Raw genomic sequence first — 19219 nt, 5'->3', positions numbered from 1 at the left:
CAGATGACTCAGAACATTTTGCCAACTTTAGAACCTCTTCTGGAATCCACTCAAAGTAAGCTCCTTAATTTATCGTAAAGTTACGAAATATCTTTTCTCTACGGACAACATAATGTTCTACAAAGGACATATTGCAAATACAATTTTTTTTTTTCAAATAATGTGTGAAAGGAAATAAAGATAGGTGATAATATTTCTGCATACATATAAAGCGAAATCTATAATGATTTCGGACGGCAAAAGTATCGACAATTTTAGACAAAGACATACAGGAAACAAAAGGAAATAAAGTCACAACACATTATCAAAATAATACATTGTGAGAATGTGTAGCTATGGCAACCATTACAAGTGAGTATTAAGAGCAATTTCGTTTTAAAATTTAAAACAAAAACGAGATAACAATGCATCAAGACATACATAATAATGAATACAGATGATATTTCTCTGCCACTGTCACTGACTGAAAGGCACTGCAAGTACTGTTGTAAAGAGGCAGTGTCCATTAGAATGAAAACACAAGATAAACAGTGGAAGAAGAAGAAGAAAATAGTGCACTTTTTGTTCTGCACTCACCTCTGATTCACGTTTCAGCACAGGGAATGAAATCGGCACCGGATCTTCCTCAAACTTTATCTCAGATGTGAGATCTTGGCTCTGGTCCTCATATTCCTCCTTTATACCAGTCACATGATCCGAAAAATTCCGTTCCTGCAGTACAAAGACAGATCTTAAGGATACACTGATGTGAAATTTTGTCATTTTTGGTCAAAAATATTGATTATTTTGTTTTTATCTTTACAAAATTGTTCATGGTGTAGAGATGTCCTCTGCTAATTTTCATGGCCATACGATCGGTCTGTCAGCTGTTTAGGGCCACATTTCGAAAAGGTTGCGCGCTCTGACTGGTAATGTGAATCCCCCGTCCACGCCCTCAACTCTGAATTCTGCGACGATTGTGGAAATTACGCTGTATTTCATATATTATTTATTACACTACTGTTTGTGAAAAGACAACACCCAGAAAGAATGGCCCGAACGACTCCAATCTCGGGAGATGTGTAGAACAGTGTACCATCAATAATTGATTACATTTCCATAGAAATGGCGTACACATAGGCCAAACAGTGATGTTTCTTGTTTCACCAGGAAGGTCAATGATATGACTTGCTCAGTCAGTGCAGAGCTTCCAAAGGAAGTGGAAACATGAATCTAGTGTAGGTATGCCTCGTCGATGAGGAAGGCCTCAATATCAGCACGTGAATGAGTTCGGGGGAATGATTGTTCTCCAGTAAGCAGGTTTGTCATACCGTGACATTTCGGCTCGTACAGGGCATGCTGTTATGACAGTGATGAGTGTGTGGAACCAGTGGATAGAAGAGGGTCGTAGGCAGAGACGAGCGGATACTCGACCACGTAATATGACCACAGCACGGGATAATCGCCATCTTATCCTTTTGGCCGTGACGGACCGTACAGCTTCATCCACAATGTTCAAACGACGTTGGAGTACTGCATTGTGTGTTGATCTATCTGCCGTCGTTCGTCGCCGTCTTTTGAGGGATGGACTAGTGGCTCGCATGCCGTTGCGTCGGCTTCCATTGTCCAGAAACCACCAACGTCTCAGACTATATGGCCACGTGAATACTGTCACTGGCTTACTGAGTAGCAAAATGTAGTGTTTTCGGACAAGTCATGCTAGTCCTACTTGTCCTACAATGATGGTTGCATACATGTTAGACCCTACCGTGGTGAACACAATCTGAGAGCCTGCATTGTTGAGCAGCATAGCGGAGAAACGCTAGTGTGATAGTGTGGGCGCCATTGGATACAATATGCGAGCTCGCCTTCTACGTATTCAGGGCAATCTGAACAGCAATCGCTACATTAGGGAGGTTTTAGAGCCCGAAGTACTGCCCCTCCTTCAGGCAACTCCACATGCCACATTTCAGCAGGACAATGACCAGCAACATGTGGCGAGGATTGTGCAAGCCTTCTTTGAAGAACGATGGGTATCCTCTTCCCTGGCCTGCACGTTCGCCAGACATGTCGCTCATTGAACATGTCTGGGAAATAGTTGGTTGGCAATTTGTTCGTCATGGTCATCCAGCACCGACCCTTGACTCTTTCTGGATTCGTATACAAACTGCGTGAAGGGAGATTCCCCAGGAACATATCCAGTCTCTCTTTGATTCCATGCCACGACGCTTAAAAGCTCTGATTGCAGCGCATGGAAGCTTCACACCATACTGAAATCTCACGGTCACAGATCAGGTACAGTTCTGTAATTCCAATCATTTGTATATTGTTATGTACCTAATCTGAGGTATCAATTTCATTTCAGTCACATGTATCTTTCTTGGTGTTGCAATTTCCACAAACATTTGTGTACATTAGATTTTTAATTCAGACAGTGTAGCTTCTCGACTTCTCGAAAGATTTCTTCATAGGATCCAACAGATGTCACTTCAAAGGATGCTTTCTTTTTGAAAAATATTCAGTTACCAAGGAGACCACAACTCTTGTCTAAAGAAAAATTCCATTTGTTGCTAGTAGCCATAACAACGTGTTTTCCATGCTTAGTTTTTGTTTTGTTATACAAGAAATATTTGCAAGTTTCTAACAGTTTGATTGTTAGTGTTATAATAGTGTCTACAGTGTATAGTGATTTGTTTTCAAAAGTTTACATGTTTTTTTTTCAGTCGTCATCTTTATTTACTAGTGCAGTTAGGTGTGCACTGCATGGTAGTGTATATAAGAGTAAGTTCTGCGTATAATAAGCAAGGCCTATATATCTCAAAATGCCTAGAAGATCAAAAAGATTGAGTTCTTATTTATTATTATCATCCCAAACTTTGAAGTTAATTTTCTCCACTTTCAGTTTTTGTACATTTTTCACTGCTAAAAATGCTACTCTTCCTACAAATTATGTACTACATGCATGATTTTTTTTGTAGCGGTTTCTGAATGTGTTCTTAACAAAACTTACTATCAGGATTATACCTAACATTCATATTTTATTTAATATAATTTTTCTTTATGCTCGAGTTGATTTTTTTTTTTCAGTTTTTACACTTTAGTGCATATAATATATTTTTTAATATTTTTAGTAGAATAAAAGGAAAAATTGTATAGTAAGTTTTATTTCCGAGGGTCTGACAAGTATGTAGACAAAATTTCAGGCCAAAATATTTGAATTTGTGGGAGGAGTAGCAATTTTTGAAAAGCTAAATTTACACAATTTAAAATTCCAAAATTATTAATAATTCATATATTTCTGCATCAAATGAGATGAAACTTTCTATACAGTCTATTTGTATACAGTACGACAACTGTACAAAATTTGAGAGATCTACATAGAATAGTTTAGAAATTTCAAATTTCACATCAGTATACCCTTAAATGAGCAATTTATTACAGTGTTAGAAGACGACTTCTAACTTTACTGGTTGTTCTCTATGTGTCCGCAAGCCACAGCCTGATCATAACCCACAGCATGTGCTTTACATTATGATGAATAAGGCCAGGATTCATATGGAAATGCATATTTTCATGCAAAAACATTTGTTATACATGTTATTAATGTCTTTGATGATGAATACGCAAAGCTAACTGTCCACAGTTTTTTCATATTTAGGCCATTATCCCACATAATATACCACTGTGCATTATATTGTACCGTATCTTCAACACTGAGTTAGATTAACAGGAATATTTCCATAGTTTTGTAAAAAACAATGAAACATTGGATTGCTCTGTTGCCAGCACATAATAATTTTTGGACGACTATACACAATGGCTAGAAATTCCTTGTGTGACAAGGAAACTGTGGAAAATCCACCATTGCTTACTTTTGTTCCATTGAATTTCTGCACAAAAGGAAACATTCCCAATTATCGCTACCTACCTGAACTTACCACCTCTTCTCTCCTTTTCTATGTTTCACTTATTCTGAGTTGTTGCACTAGGAGTATTTTGTTTCGTATCGACAAGTACTCAAATATTATACCATTGAGCTACTACACAGTTCGAAAAGACGTTTTTGGCAATGTCTTTTCGACAAGTATGAGTGGGGAACATTGTGGGACATGGAAATTATTCACTGTCAAATTCGTGAATTGTACCACTATCTAAATTAGAAACAGACTACGGCACAACAGGGTTACGTTACATTTAGAGGCGTGAGAGAGAAATCAGTAAGCGGAATCATAAAGATAGTATAATGAAAAATTATGGTATACGCTGTACTGCATTGCTAAGGCAGTCATATTTGCTTTCCACGAGTGTACTTTAACAGTGTCGCTTAAGTTAATTCCTCACACATTACATTTCTCTTATATAATTGGTTGTCAGGAAACGTTAAGCGGGGGAAATGAAGCCAGATAGATTTTCTCATCCAATGCAAATTAGTTTCATCTATATCATATAATACATACTGCTATCAGTAGACAAGAGGAGAATCTGGAATGAAGTTCCCGCCAAAAAACAAATTCGTATTATTTAGTGGGAAATCATAGACAGCATTGCAGCATTAGAAAAGAAAAATGTATTCCATCCTTACCTCATTCAAGAGTGGTTCAAATAAATTAACTTCCTGGAAGTTGCAGACACATAAATATATGAGTATTTATACCTATTTGCAGTTTTGAATATATTTTCAAATTTCACTGGTTGCTCTCTGCTTCTATATAGTCAGTACCTTGTTATTACTTGTAGCATTTATATCATAGGTAAGAAAAATTCAATGTTTAATTAACGGAAAGCAGACGATGAAGATAGGCTCTGACTTACAGGAAGCAATTCGTTCTTTGCGTTCGGATATTTATTATTGTATCGCTCACTTGTCCGCATTTCCGAATGAATCATCAAATTGTATTGTAATTTACCGCTAGGGCGCATTATTAAATTGCAGTGTTCTGAACTGAACCTGATAATAAAATGAATATCTCTGCAAATTAAATAAATTATGAAGGACATACCTGGTTAATTTAGTATTTTCCCAATCTCAACTCATATTTCTTTCTCCAAATTAAATTGCTACAATTCTAATTTCGTAAATTAAAAGGCTGTTCATATTGTAAGACTTAATAAGATAGGCTTTGCGTCATCCATTACATTATATCTTTCGATATTACCGAGATTGAAAGCTTTGCAATCGATATATTTGCCATGACATTCTCTATTTCGATCTGGACCATACAGATATCTATTTAGAATTCTCTGGTCAGAATTCTGAACGGAAACCGGACATATGAACAAAGTGGGTGATGATTCATTTAAAATGCAAAGAATAAAAATCCGAACATGTCGTACGGATCGATCCTGGTAAGTGGACGCCTACCTTAAAAGCAGCAGGACGGTTGAACATAGCTAGCGTGCATACACACACAGACAATACACACAAAGACACAAATACACACCAAGACAAACACACATACAACATTCATCTTTGAAAATAAAGAAAAAAAAAAACCGCACGCATGCACAAACACACAAACTAGAAAATGTAGAATTTAATCGGAACATTTGCATATTATGAAATATTCTGAACATTCTAGATATTATGGTCGCTGTAATAGGTAGTGTAATTTATGAAAATGTTAACAGATAGCCGAAGTCTTGAAATATCTGTACTCAGAGCTACAAATAAAACAAAATTACATATATGAAGCAGTAAAAGTATTGAGAATTTCAGACAAAGGCACAGTAACAGCAAAAAGAATTAGTGTCCTTAAGTAGAACATATTACCAAACACACTGTGGAATATGTAGCTTGGCAACCATTAAGAGGAAGTGTAACAAGCAATTTTGCTTTCAAATTTAAAACAAAAAGTGAGATAACAGTTCAACATTAGACTTCTCTGCAACAATAACAAATAGTGATGATACTTTTCCTGTCTCTAGACCAAAGAGTAATGTACAAACCAATCAAAATATACCATAAATATTAGAAGAAGAACACAGTATATTTCTTGAGCTTCACTAACCTCAGGTTCATCTTTCACTACAGGGAAAGAAATTAGCTCCGGATTTTCCTCAAATTTCACTTCGGATCTGAAATAATTGCTCTGGTCAACATATTCCATCTTTGCTCCAGTCATATGCTCATCCATAAGATTGCGTTCCTGCAGTAAAACGAGACATCATAATTGGACATTCTGGGATTAGTGTAACCAAAGGAATGCGGACAGCAAAAATGGGCTCATTATTAAATAATTTTCAGTACATGCAAGGCATAACAAAAGCCTGAACTAACCTCATCTGTCATAGATTCGTATATACAAGATATACCAAATCCTAAACTAACCAACCATGTCACTCATTCGTATATGCAAATCATAAACAAAGTCTAAACGAACCTGTCACAGATTCGCATATGCTCGGAGTACTGAAAGACTAAAGTAACCTAACCTAATCAAATGTATTAAGTATATAGGGCTACATATTACATTTATTGATTCATTATAAATTGTTTAGCATATTTACTGGCTTCTGTGATGGTCGACAAGAGTATGTTCCTCTTACCTCAGCATGGTATGTCAACGGCTTCAGCAAAAAATCACAGAGAAATTAGCGCACAAGTGGTTTTGGTGATTTTGGAACTGAAAATCTTTGAATTTGTAAAGTAGTTTTAGTGGAGGTGGAGTTGAAAAACGAATGATTTTATACCAACATATTTTGGAGAAAGAAGACACTTTTTATCTCACATCTTTACTATTCCGTTACCAAAGAAAGTTGGACAGAAGAAAAAGGGAGCACATACTTAAGGCTCATTCACAATGAAAATTAAACATAACGTAAACATTAACATAAGCACATAAACATATGCCACAAACTTTTTTCTTTTTAGGTTAAATGAGGGGATAGCTAAGTGACATTAATCCGAGGTATGTGACAAGGTTAGTGGGTTAGTTCAGACATTTATTAAAGTGAAATGAGGGCGAGGAATTTTGTAGTGTGGACAGGTACCCAAGTTTCACCCAAAGAAAATATAAAATTACAATTATAATAATTATTATTATTATCATCATCATCAGGAGACTAAGAATATTATATATAAATCCCACAAGGATAGCTGCCCTTCAGTTACGGTTGCCAAAAGCACAGCATACCAAACAGATAAATACAAAATACTTGTGATAGTTATCACACTCTCACTGTGGAAAATGGCATCTCACCTCAGCTTCACACCTTACTATGGGAAAAGTGATCGGCACTGGAAATTTTTCAGATATGTTTTCTGACATTTTATAATAGTTGTAGCAATTCCTCTTCATCTAACAAATTGTACTTTTTCACAAATCATGTTAACGCCACTTGGAATTGCGCAAGAACTAAGGAAGCCGTGATTTTTGCTGGTAAACGTACGCTCAAACACAATTCCAGCAACCTCGTATGTAAAATATTTATGTGAACGAAATACGACTTCACTTGAATCGTAGGCCTCTCCAGTGAGTGGACAGAGGATGGATCTCCCAACTAGATTTGTCAGGCCTTTTTAAATTGATTTTGACCCCGGCTTTGATAATTTTACACAGAAGGATAGTTACGAGGCACTGATTGTTACCAATTCATATTCACCGTGTTAAACATAACAGTATTAACATTTTTAAGTTAATACCTATATTCTCATTTGTCCAGTAATATTTAAAACAACTACAAAGGTACGGAAGCTATTTCTGTACTTTACCGTATCTGTTCATATGCCCATTTAAATGCACCGCCTCTGGTGTTAAGATCTTTATTATTGTTTCTTTTGCTGTTGGTTCCATGCCCTAACTCATATAGGCATAGTACAAATCTCCCCGTGGAATAATGTCTGATTTAAACACTGCCCACACTTATACAATAGTAAGCTTAATCTATTTCACACTATTATTGTGATGTGTGACTTTGTCAAAGTACAGCTTTGGGCAGCACCTAGTTAAAACGACAACGAAAAAGAATATTTATTTTGCAATAATTTACCTCTCGAATATGTATGTTATAGATGGAATTATAACACTTGATGTATAATTAGGCAGAAAGAAAAAAAACAGCGGAGTGTTGATTAAGATACTCATTTCACGAAATGAATTGAAGCATTTTAACATATAGATGGAATCGAACAGTAAACTCGTATGTCAGAAATGAATGTGAACGAAATAAAACTCCAATTGAATGGTACCACAGATATTTTCTTGAATGTTCTGCAAACACATGTTAAATACGAATGTGAACTTCACAAGACGAAATTTAAATACCATTTAATGTGGGATGTTATTAGTTTTGAAGATATTCAGACGTTTATTTAGTCACCTATAAAACGAATTTTTTTTTACATACGAGTTTGCTGTTCAACACCAGTACGTAGTTATTTTTATATTGTCTAACATGATACATCATACGCAGTATGTTACAACATATGGATTTATTATTCTGTGAAAAGAATAGCTATTTGTTAAAAGGGCCAAAATCACATTTTTTTTTTTCGAAAATCACTTTCTCAGCTTTTAATGTTCTTTGAGCATAGAGACATTGATTTATGTTATAAGGATCGACAAATGTCCACTGTAAGTGGCGACTAGACGGCATTCAATACGGTATAGCGATTTTTGTTAAAAGAACAGAAGTGCAGGACATGTACTCTTTTAACATACAACATAATGCAGTTGGAAACTTAGATGTTCGCTAAACTTCATCAATTAAATTATTTTTGTTGAAGCTAATAATAGGGCTCGTGGTCATTGTTGCAGTACATGTATTCCACTCAGCACATGGCTTTATGAAAACTGCCCATGCTATTATGTTTAGTACATTTTCATTACAATGAATTCTGATAATGAAATGGACGCTGTAGTTGATACTAATATTAAAGAAGGCAAGGGGCTTACAAATCCGGACATTACAAACCTAAATAGTACTTCCAGAAGAGCAGCAGCTACAAAACTAGCTATTCATGTCACCAAGTGACAGAGTTTGACGAATAATCTATCAGAGGCCACAGTTTGAGCCTTGTGACAGATTTTGCGATTATCAAAAGTGCTCTACAAAAGCATTATCGAATTAACAGAATATTATGGCAACTGATTTAAATCTTTTTTTTTTTTTTTTTAGTAGTTCTTCGGTCAAATTTGCCGTTGGGAAGTGAAACAAGATCTGTCCAAATTTATAATTTTAAAGGCAGGTGGCAGAAATATGACAAGAAAAATCTGTTGAGAAAGCTAATTCCGTGCGTCATAACAAGGTATTCCTTTGATATTGGTGATCTGTACCAATTTATTAATGAAAAGGGGCGTCCAGGAGTTATTATACTTTACAGTTCATCATTGGGTTTACCACTCACATCTTTGTTTTGCGTCATAATTCGCATACATCTATTGAACTGTCTAATCTTATTGCATATCCAGAAGGAAAACTTTGACTGTGAAAGCAAAAATTCAATGACACAAATATAATAAAATCATACATTGAGGATAATGTTAAAGTATATTTCTGTGAGCAGATTGAACAGTGGACCAATATAAAATTTATAAAAAAAATTATACCACCAATTTATAAAACCAATTTATAAAAAAATAAATTTAAAATTACTCTAATTAATGATTGAATGTTTTGTATATAGTAAAACGAATTAATAAATCTTGTTTTTCACACAAACTCGTTTTTATTATATTTAATCCCTGATAAAATACATTATTTGTTAAAAACGCATATGTCCAGCTAATTTAAGCGCTCCTAAGTGCAGGATTGACTATATTTCCAAATACACTTCTCACGAATGTGAGTTAAGTACAACTTCTTAATTTGAATTATTCAGAAAATGAATAAACTTAAATGATTAAGCAGGAAATAGTTTTTTGTTTCGCCTGTAAAATTTGTCTTTCTGGACTTCGGCCCTTTTAACAACTGATGTATACAGGTAGTGCTTTTAGTTGTTACAATTTTAATTTAGTGAAATGAGAATAGTACCTATTGCAGTTACAATGTGTACATTCCTTTTATACACAATATAGTAAACAAACTCTTTCTTCTACATTGCATGGATGACAAAGAAGAAATCACTTCTCATAGAAGTTCTTGATCGTTGTTTCATTCTAGATAAAGCGAGAATTAAATACTTTAAGACGGAAGAAACATTAACCACACGAGTCTGTAGGACTTAAAGAGTTCTTATGGAAAATGTGAGAATAAATGCATAGGGTGCATAAGTGGCAATGAATATTACGCAATTTTAAAGAATGAATATAAGGACCGTGACGTCATTGACATTTTCGTAAGCTATACAGCGAACGTATTGGATTAATGTAATATAGTCGTCATTTTTGTAAGAAAGTTTATGGGAGTCAAATGACATAATATACCTATAGAAATATAAATTATTCTAGGTGGCTAGGCCCACCAAGTCCCAAAGTATTACTTTATCAAGAAAACTTCCATACATCATATATCACTATACAATATGAAAAAAACATGACAGAAAAAAAGCCCTGTAGATTTCATAAAATTTCTTAAGAAAATGGTGACTACATTACATTAATCAAACATAACAACCGTATAGAATGAAAAACGTTCGCGACGTCAACAATAAAGTCCGGCCTTCTATATTACGCAACAAAAAATGATGCAGGTTAACACAAGAAATAAAGTGTGTAATATTTCGTTCTTTCGAAACTTCAAGTAATTGATAATACGGAAACAGTTAGCAATAAAGATATAAAAATTATATGAACATTTATTAATAATTATCAATTTCAGGAGTCAGTGGAAGTAAACGAAACATCCGATATTTAATACGCAACTGTCCAAGTAACACGGGGCCTGGAAATATTTCCAAATTGTATCAAAAGACATGGCTAGGAACATCACTGTTTCAGATATAATAAAGTGCTATTAGGGAGCAATGCCTTCAGGTTTAACATTAGTGTATGTCTGTAGTATTTACAGTGTCCTATTCACTTTCAGGATTTATGTAAACATTACAACCTATTTTGTACCGATATCGTGATTTTGTTGCAACATCAATGATAGTGCACATAAGCAATAAAAAAAGACAAAGAAAGTAAAAGATTATATGAAGTCTATTGGAAAAAAGATGAGTATTTTAAGAAAAAAATACAAAATTATTATATTAATTCAAATTTCAAATAACACTTGCCAGTAAATAAGCTAGAATACCATGATTCCATTTAATACACGAAATTGTACATATAAGAACATTATCAAATCGTTTGTGACATTAAAAGTAAGTAATCAAGATATATATAAAAAAATAGGATGTTATTTTCACCTTTCTATCGCACAGCTATGGAATTTACTGATGAAGACGACCAAAATTATGTGGTTTCACAATAAAAGTAATGATTGATTAATAAAAGATTGACCATCCTAACGTTGGAAGTATCTGATTCATGTTACAGTGGTTGTATAACTTCAAAACTCCTTCTCAAGACACTTTTGCATAAACGTAACTTCAGTGTATCAGAATAACGAAGAATAATACCCTCTTATGCCATTCGATAACGAGAAACAAATACAACAAACATCGCATTTCGGCATGTGTGCGGGATTCGAAGCTTTATTAGGGATCTGAGATCGTTTGCCACATACACAGCATTTCAACGGTTTCTGGCATATGTCCAGTTGTTCATGTCTTTTTTCTCACCTGACTTTTGCAAGATTTCTCACCAATGTGCACGAGTTCATGCCTTCTAAGAATACGCGACGCCGAGTAACACTTCCCACAAACATCTCATTTGAAAGATTTCTCATCCGTGTGAAGGCGTTCATGGCGTCTTAGATTACCAGACAGCGAGAAACACTTACCACAAACATCACATTTGAAAGATTTCTCATTTGTATGAAGGCGTTCATGGCGTCTTAGACTACTAGACTGCGAGAGACACTTACCACAAACATCACATTTGAAAGATTTCTCATCTGTGTGAAGGCGTTCATGACATTTTAGATTACTAGACTGCGAGAAACACTTACCACAAACATCACATTTGAAAGATTTCTCGTCAGTGTGAAGGCGTTTATGGCGTCTTAGACTACTAGAATGCGAGAAACAGTTACCACAAACATCACATTTGAAATACTGTTCATCTATGTGAAGGCGTTCATGGCATCTTAGATGACTCGACTGTGAAAAACACTTGCCACAAACATCGCATTTGAAAGGTTTGTCGCCGGTATGAAGACGTTCATGGCATCTTAGATTACTCAAGTGCGAAAAAAACTTGCCACAAACATCGCATTTGAAAGGTTTGTCGCCAGTATGAAGGCGTTCATGGTATCTTAGATTACTCAACTGCAAAAAACATTTGCCACAAACATCGCATTTGAAAGGTTTGTCGCCGGTATGAAGGCGTTTATGGCATCTCAGATGATTCGAAAGCGAAAAACACTTGCCGCAAACATCGCATGTGAATGGTTTCTCGCCAGTGTGAATGCGTTCATGGCATTTCAGACTAGTAATGTGGGAAAAATACTTCGCACAAAAATTGCATTTGAAAGGTTTCTCGCCAGTGTGAAGGCGTTCGTGGCATATCAGATGATTCGAACGCGAAAAACACTTGCCACAAATATCGCATTTGAAAGATTTCTCGCCAGTGTGAACGCGTTCATGACTTCTAAGAAAACTGGACGCGGAGAAACATTTACCACAAACATCGCATTTGAAAGGTTTCTCATCTATGTGCACGAGTTTATGCCTTCCAAGATAACTCGACCTAGAGAAGCACTTACCACAAACATCACATGTGAAAGGTTTTGCTCCCGTGTGCAGAAGTTCATGCCTGTTTAGATCACGCGACGTAGAAAAACTTTTACCACAAATATCGCATTTGTAAGCTTTGTTGACTACACGCTCATGTAAATGCGTCGTCGATTTTGCCGGATTGGAAAGACACTCTTTAGACATTTCGAGTTGCAGTTGCTTATCTTCATGAGTTCGGGCTTGTTTACCTGAGGAATCTGAATTCTTGGGAATCTGACACACAGTCTCGTTCTCTTCATCTGCAATACTGTCGAATTCTGATGATACAGACCTCTTCTTGGCAGCTGGAATCCTGACGAAAATATACTATCAGTCAATAAAATAGTCCCAACAAATATACATTAAAGCAATGAACTTCAAACCTAAACGAACCTATTTCACGAGAGGAACGTTACCAAAAGAGATACAATGCTATAAATAAATTATGATTTATGTTGGAAATATCAAAATTGTCTCAACATTCTTATATTAACCTATACAACAAATTTTATGTGCAAAATGCCATGATTGCCAAAGTTTTAGCTGGTTGGCCTTTGTATTGAGAATTCTCTGTCTAAAGTCGCCTGCCAGTTAGGTTACTTTGGACAATTTTTCTTCTAAAACACTACATTATTATACATAATTAAACGTGAGAAATTAATGTTTCCATGTCCTTAGAATCAAGTGAAATTATGTTTTCATGTTACAGTTACATTCTCAATTGAAATAACTGTATGTATATAATGAGTATTACCATTAATGGAAGACTATCCTACAAAGAAAAATGATTTAGCTGTGCTTCATCCCATTTGGACAAAAATATGCAACTTTATGCGATTGGTTCCCAATTCGTATTTCAACTGTGTATATCTTCCGTTGTGGTTTATTCTTATGCTACATAAAATGTTAATATAAGGTTTATTTTATCACTTTCAAATTATGTTAATTTTTGCATTGTTGCCAGACAGTACAATATGTGTAGCTGAAAACCATCAAACTCCACAAATATTTGCAAAGAATGTATGAAATTACCAATATTTGCTGAATCAAATTCTTCATCAGACGAAAGCAGTGAAAGTGCTTGAACTGCGCGACATTCCACTATGGCGACAATTCTTTGAAGAATATTCCGCCAATATTTTTACGTGACTGGAAGTATTTAAGTAGCTTTCTCTCCAGCCTTTCTACAGTGTGCACTATAAATTTTTTGTAAGTTATTTTACAACGCTTTATCAACATCAGAGGTTATTTAGAGTCTGAATGTGATGAAAGTGATAATGTCGGTGAAATGAGTCCGGGGTCCAGCAACGAAAGTTAAGGGTGGTTTACAATAAACCGGGAACGGAAACGAGAACGAGAAGAGATATAATGTTAAAATAAATTTATTTAAATGTAAGCTTTTCACAATAGTTACTTTTAAATGCCCACTCTTAAATATAATTATTGTAACAGTATTTCCGTTCCCGTTCTCGTTGCCATTGCCGTTCCCGGTTTATTGTGCAACCAGCCTTTATGTAGCATTTGCACACATTGATTAAAGGGAAAATCTAAAAAAAACTCAAACAGGTAACTTGCTCCGACAGAGAATCGAATCTGGGCCACCTGATTTCGCGGACAGATGTGCTAACCGTTACTCCAGTGGTGTGGACTCGCTCTAGATATAAGTGGAATTATGGCAGTTCTATGTTGAGATGAGTTTTCGTGCTCATTAACACGCACATTTGCAGTCTTGCATTCAACGAACCTGCAATTTGAAAAGTGAGGCATGTTTTCACCGACTAGCCTACAAGGAGCTCAAATCACTGTGAATGTGCCTTTTTATATCGCTGTCTCTTCGTTTTGACATTTCGATTTTATTTTATCCTGTTCTTCGATAATTCCTTTACTAGATTGCATTGGCGAAACATTTATTTTCGATAGTTTCGGATGTTATGGACGTCGATTCTTCAAACTATGTTGCTGTTTTTGAGAGCCAGAATGAAAATATGTACTAATGTTTGGTACTTTTGCAAATTGCTCTTTTTTCCTTTCAACTCGCCGCTTTTTTTTTATAAGAACCTGGCCCCACTTAATTTACTTCTTTCATTCATTGTAAATACTAAAACGTCTCCAAACAAAGAAAATATAATTCACTGATACCAACACAACCTCCAACACGACTATGCCGTGAAGCAAATAAAAACTGTGTATTATGAAAACTGTGCAACACGCATGAGCTGTCAATGTACATCGTTACAGTGCACAAACAAATTCACCATTACTTAAGAATTAAATTACTGACTGCTACCAATGGATTGGAAGTTTGGAACGTCGGCAGTTTTTAGTCCACAATAACAGACAAAATACGAGGATAAAGTAATTCGAATACCTATACACGTTTCATTGATATATTTCCATATTGCTCTAATTAATATGGTTTGAAAATTTCGATTAATTTTTTTAATGTAGTAGAAAAGAATAAACAAAAGAACATGTGACAGGAATGTCCTAATTATTAATACCAATCATTTTGTCAAAACACAATAACAAAGTCCATCGGTAACAGCTGTTCGACAATGACATCTAGAGACCTTGCACTACACAACAATGCAGACACCTCACGAGGCTTGAGCAGGCTGCAAGCATCTTTCGGAAACTGATTGAAGGCATAAAGCTTTCCCTAGTTATTACATAGTGCAATTCAACAGACATTTGGCACACAAAGCTATTTTTAAGGGCATTTAAAATACCAATACACTACAATCAATCCTCGATGTTTATACACTGGAAAACAAATACACACGCCAAGCGCATCCCTGCATGTACACGCACGCTATCTGTTGGTGCTAGTTCAGAGATACAGCCCGTCTTAAGGTGCTTTTGGAACAATTAATGAAAAGGAAGTTTCAAATGCAATGAACTCTCTACATAAATTCGCACACCACACTCACCATTCTGTGGAAATCTCGTTGTCCCCTGCTGTTCCGTCCACCCTTGGCTCCTCATTCACTGTGTCCAAGTCACTCTGCTCTTCCTAACACAGAGCAAACAAAACAGAAAGATAGCACAATTTACATTAACAAAAGAGCATCGATTCTAAATGCCACAGAAGTGCATATAAGTCGTATTAGGCTAGTAGAAGTCTAGTTAACAGAGGACTATTGTTGGGGCAGATATTTCATGGGGGCGACGCTGATGTAACCTCTGCAGTTGCGAGCGTCGTTAAATAAAATATAACATTTTTTTTTATTTCATGGGGTAATTCTTGTCCTTATATAACAGCGTTGTTGAAACTTTTAGCAAACTACCGCAACACACTCATATAACCGAAAGGTGTAGTTCCCAAAGAGCGCAGGAAGTTTTAGGAGGGAACTAGTACTATAATATACAAATAAAATGAAATTAATGTATATGCATTAACATATAAAGTAAAATATTAAATATTTTATATGCATTATTTTCAGTCAACATATGGGGGAATGATAACGTGAAGAATGGCGAAATGGCGCATGTTGCAAAAAGATTGAGCAGAGAAACAAATTACATATTATTCACTAATTGAAGTAACAGAATGTTTGTATTTGTATTTGAAGTTTATAATAGAAATGTAAAATTTAGTGATACAAAATAATTACAATGCAATGTAAGCGTGTAATTCAATGGGAATACTGAGAAAACCCACACGTCCATAAAAGTGAAATTTCCTGAAACGACAACAGCTCCTCTTTCTTAATAGATTGAACCCGTAAAAAATATATGTGGTTAAGTACAATAAGTCTAAGATTTTCAGTAGATGTCATCCCTATGCGACATTTATTTGCCGAGGAAAAAATATATAAAACCAGTTGCATATGTCTTGTTTCTCAATATTTTGAACATACGCTATATTAATGAGCAGAATACAAAAAATATTAATCTTTACTCACAACAAACGGTTACTTTGCAAAACTGTAACAGATCATCAATACAGACTGTTTCAGAATTCCTGCTACAAACATAAAGGGGTTGTAGAGGGGATTAAGTAGATAAAGTTTTGATTTGGAACCTATGTCCAGAAATGTATCGTTTCGATGCAAAATAAGTTTGAAGATGGATTGGATTTAACATCTCCCTCTTCACGGTACGCAAACAAAATGGTCTGAGGGCGACATCTGCAGTCCTTTGATGTCGTCTGTCCTGTCTGGTACTGCTCAATGACTGAATCACAACTGATGTGAAAGTGGACTCTGTAGAAGTGCTTGTAAACAATATGACGTAGAGCTGAGTAGATGTTGAACAGAATAGGTGGTAAGGACATCCTTGCCATATTCCTCTCCCTATTTGACTTCCTTCTGACATTTCTTCTCCCATCCTGACTTACAATCGTTTCATGTAAACATTACTGAACAGTCTTCATTCTCTCTTTTTTTTCAGTAGGTTATTTTACGACGCTTTACCAACATCTTAGGTCAGAAAAAAGGACGTAAACTATACAATACTTTAATGTATGCTGTATCTATCCGGATGAATCGGAACACCTATTCTTTATTCTGCACTCACCTCAGGTTCGCGTTTCACCACAGGAAACGATATCGGCACCGGTTCTTCCTCAAATTTGATCTCAGTTGTGAGATCTTGGCTCTGGTCCTCATATTCCTCCTTTATACCAGTCACATGCTGATCCGAAAAATTCCGTTCCTGCAGTAGAAAGAGACATCTTAAATGAGCAACTTATTACAGTGTTAGAAGACGACTTCTAACTTTACTAGTTGTTCTCTATGTGTCCGCATGTCACAGCCTGATCACAACCCACAGCAGGTGTTTTACATTATGAGGAATAAGGCCAGGATTCATATGCAAATGCATATTGTAATGCAAAAACCTTTGTTATACATGTTAGTAACGTCTGTGATGTTGAATACGCAAAGTTAATTGATCACAGTTTTTAATATTTAGGCCATTATCCCACATAATATGCTACTGTGTATTATATTGTAGCATATCTTCAACTCTGTGTTAGATTAACAACAATATTTCCATAGTTTTGTAAAAGACAATATAACACTGGATTGCTCTGTTGCCAGAACATATTTTTTGGACGTCTTCTCTCAATGGCTAGAAATTCCTTGTGTATGAAGGGAAACTGTGGAAAAGCCACTATTGCCTACCTTTCCTCCATTGAACTGCTCCACAAAAATAAACATTCCCAAACATCCATACCTACCTAAATCTATCACCTCTACCCTCCTTTTCTATGTTTCACTTATTCCGAGTTGTTGCACTAGGAGTATTTTGTTTACTGTCGACAAGTACGCAAACATTATACCATTGAGCTACCACACAGTTCGACAAGAAGTATTTGGCAATATCATCTGGAGAGTATGAGTGTGGAATATTGTGGGACATGGAAATTATTCACTGTCAAATTCGTGAATTGCACCACTATATAAAATAGAAACAGACTGCGGCACAACAGAGTTTTGTTACGTTTAGAGACGTTAGAGAAAAATAAGTAAGCAGAATCATAAAATATAGTATAATGCAAAATTATGCTATGCTCTGTACCACATTGCTAAGCCATTCATATTTTCTTAATATGAGTGTACATTAACATTTTTGCATACGTTAATTCCTCACACATTACACTTCTCTGATATAATGAACCCAGATAGATTTTCTGTTCCAATGGAACTTAGTTTTATTTCTATGGCCACGTGGTATCATACATACTGCTATCAGTAGACAAGAGAAGAATCTGGAATGAAGTTCCCACAAAAAAACAAATTATATTTTAAAGGGAAACCATAGAGAGCATTGCAGCTTTAGAAAATAAAAATGAATTCTATCCCCACCTCATTCAAGAGTAGTTCAAATAAATTAACTTCCTGGAAATCGTAAACACATATTAATGTGAGTATTTTTATCTATTTGCAGTTTTGAATATGATTTCAAGTTTCACTCTTTGCACTCTGCTTCCATATAGCCAGTACCAGGTTATTACTTGTAGCATTTATAACATAGGTAAGAAAAATTCAATGTTTAATTAACGGGACGCAGGCAATAAAGGTAGGCGCTCACCTACAGGAAATAATTTGGATGCTGCGTTCGGACTTTTATTATAGTATCGCTCACCTGTCCGCATTTCCGAATGAATCCTCAAATTGTATTGTAATTTACCGCTAGAGCGCATTATTACATTGTAATGTTCTGAACTGAAACTGAAAATAAAATGAATATCTCTGTAAATTAAATACATTATGAAGGACACACCTGGTTAATTTAGTATTTTCTCAATCTCATCCCGTATTTCCTTCTCCATTTTACGTTGGTATAATTCTAGTTTCGTAAATTAAAAAGCTCTTCATACTGTAGGACTTAATAAGATAAGCTTTGCGTCATCCATTTCATTATATCTTTGATATTACCGAGATTGAAGGTTTTGCAGTCGATATATTTGCCACGACATTCTCTATTTCGATCTGGACTGTACACAAATCTATTTAGAATTTTCTGGTCAGAATT

The 19219-nt window shown here is 35.4% G+C and overlaps 1 protein-coding gene across 1 annotated transcript in view; it reads right to left on the bottom strand.

The window, feature by feature from the left end:
• Positions 1-17394, bottom strand: part of LOC138692193 (zinc finger protein 135-like) — a 39116-nt gene extending 21722 nt beyond the window's left edge. The window contains exons 1-5 of the mRNA XM_069815264.1: positions 17258-17394; positions 15670-15752; positions 12949-13052; positions 5988-6125; positions 577-711 (exon numbers count right to left, since the gene is read on the bottom strand). Of these exons, the coding sequence (XP_069671365.1) occupies positions 577-711; positions 5988-6125; positions 12949-13052; positions 15670-15724 (432 nt within the window). The 5' untranslated portion in view covers positions 15725-15752; positions 17258-17394. The remainder of the gene's footprint in view (positions 1-576; positions 712-5987; positions 6126-12948; positions 13053-15669; positions 15753-17257) is intronic.
• Positions 17395-19219: the final 1825 nt, after the last annotated feature.

This window comes from Periplaneta americana, chromosome 16 (assembly GCF_040183065.1).
Source record: "Periplaneta americana isolate PAMFEO1 chromosome 16, P.americana_PAMFEO1_priV1, whole genome shotgun sequence".
NCBI classification, from domain to species: Eukaryota; Metazoa; Arthropoda; class Insecta; order Blattodea; family Blattidae; genus Periplaneta; species Periplaneta americana.
The sequence above is the reverse complement of the archived record's forward strand: the minus strand, read 5'-3'. Positions and strand labels throughout refer to the sequence as shown.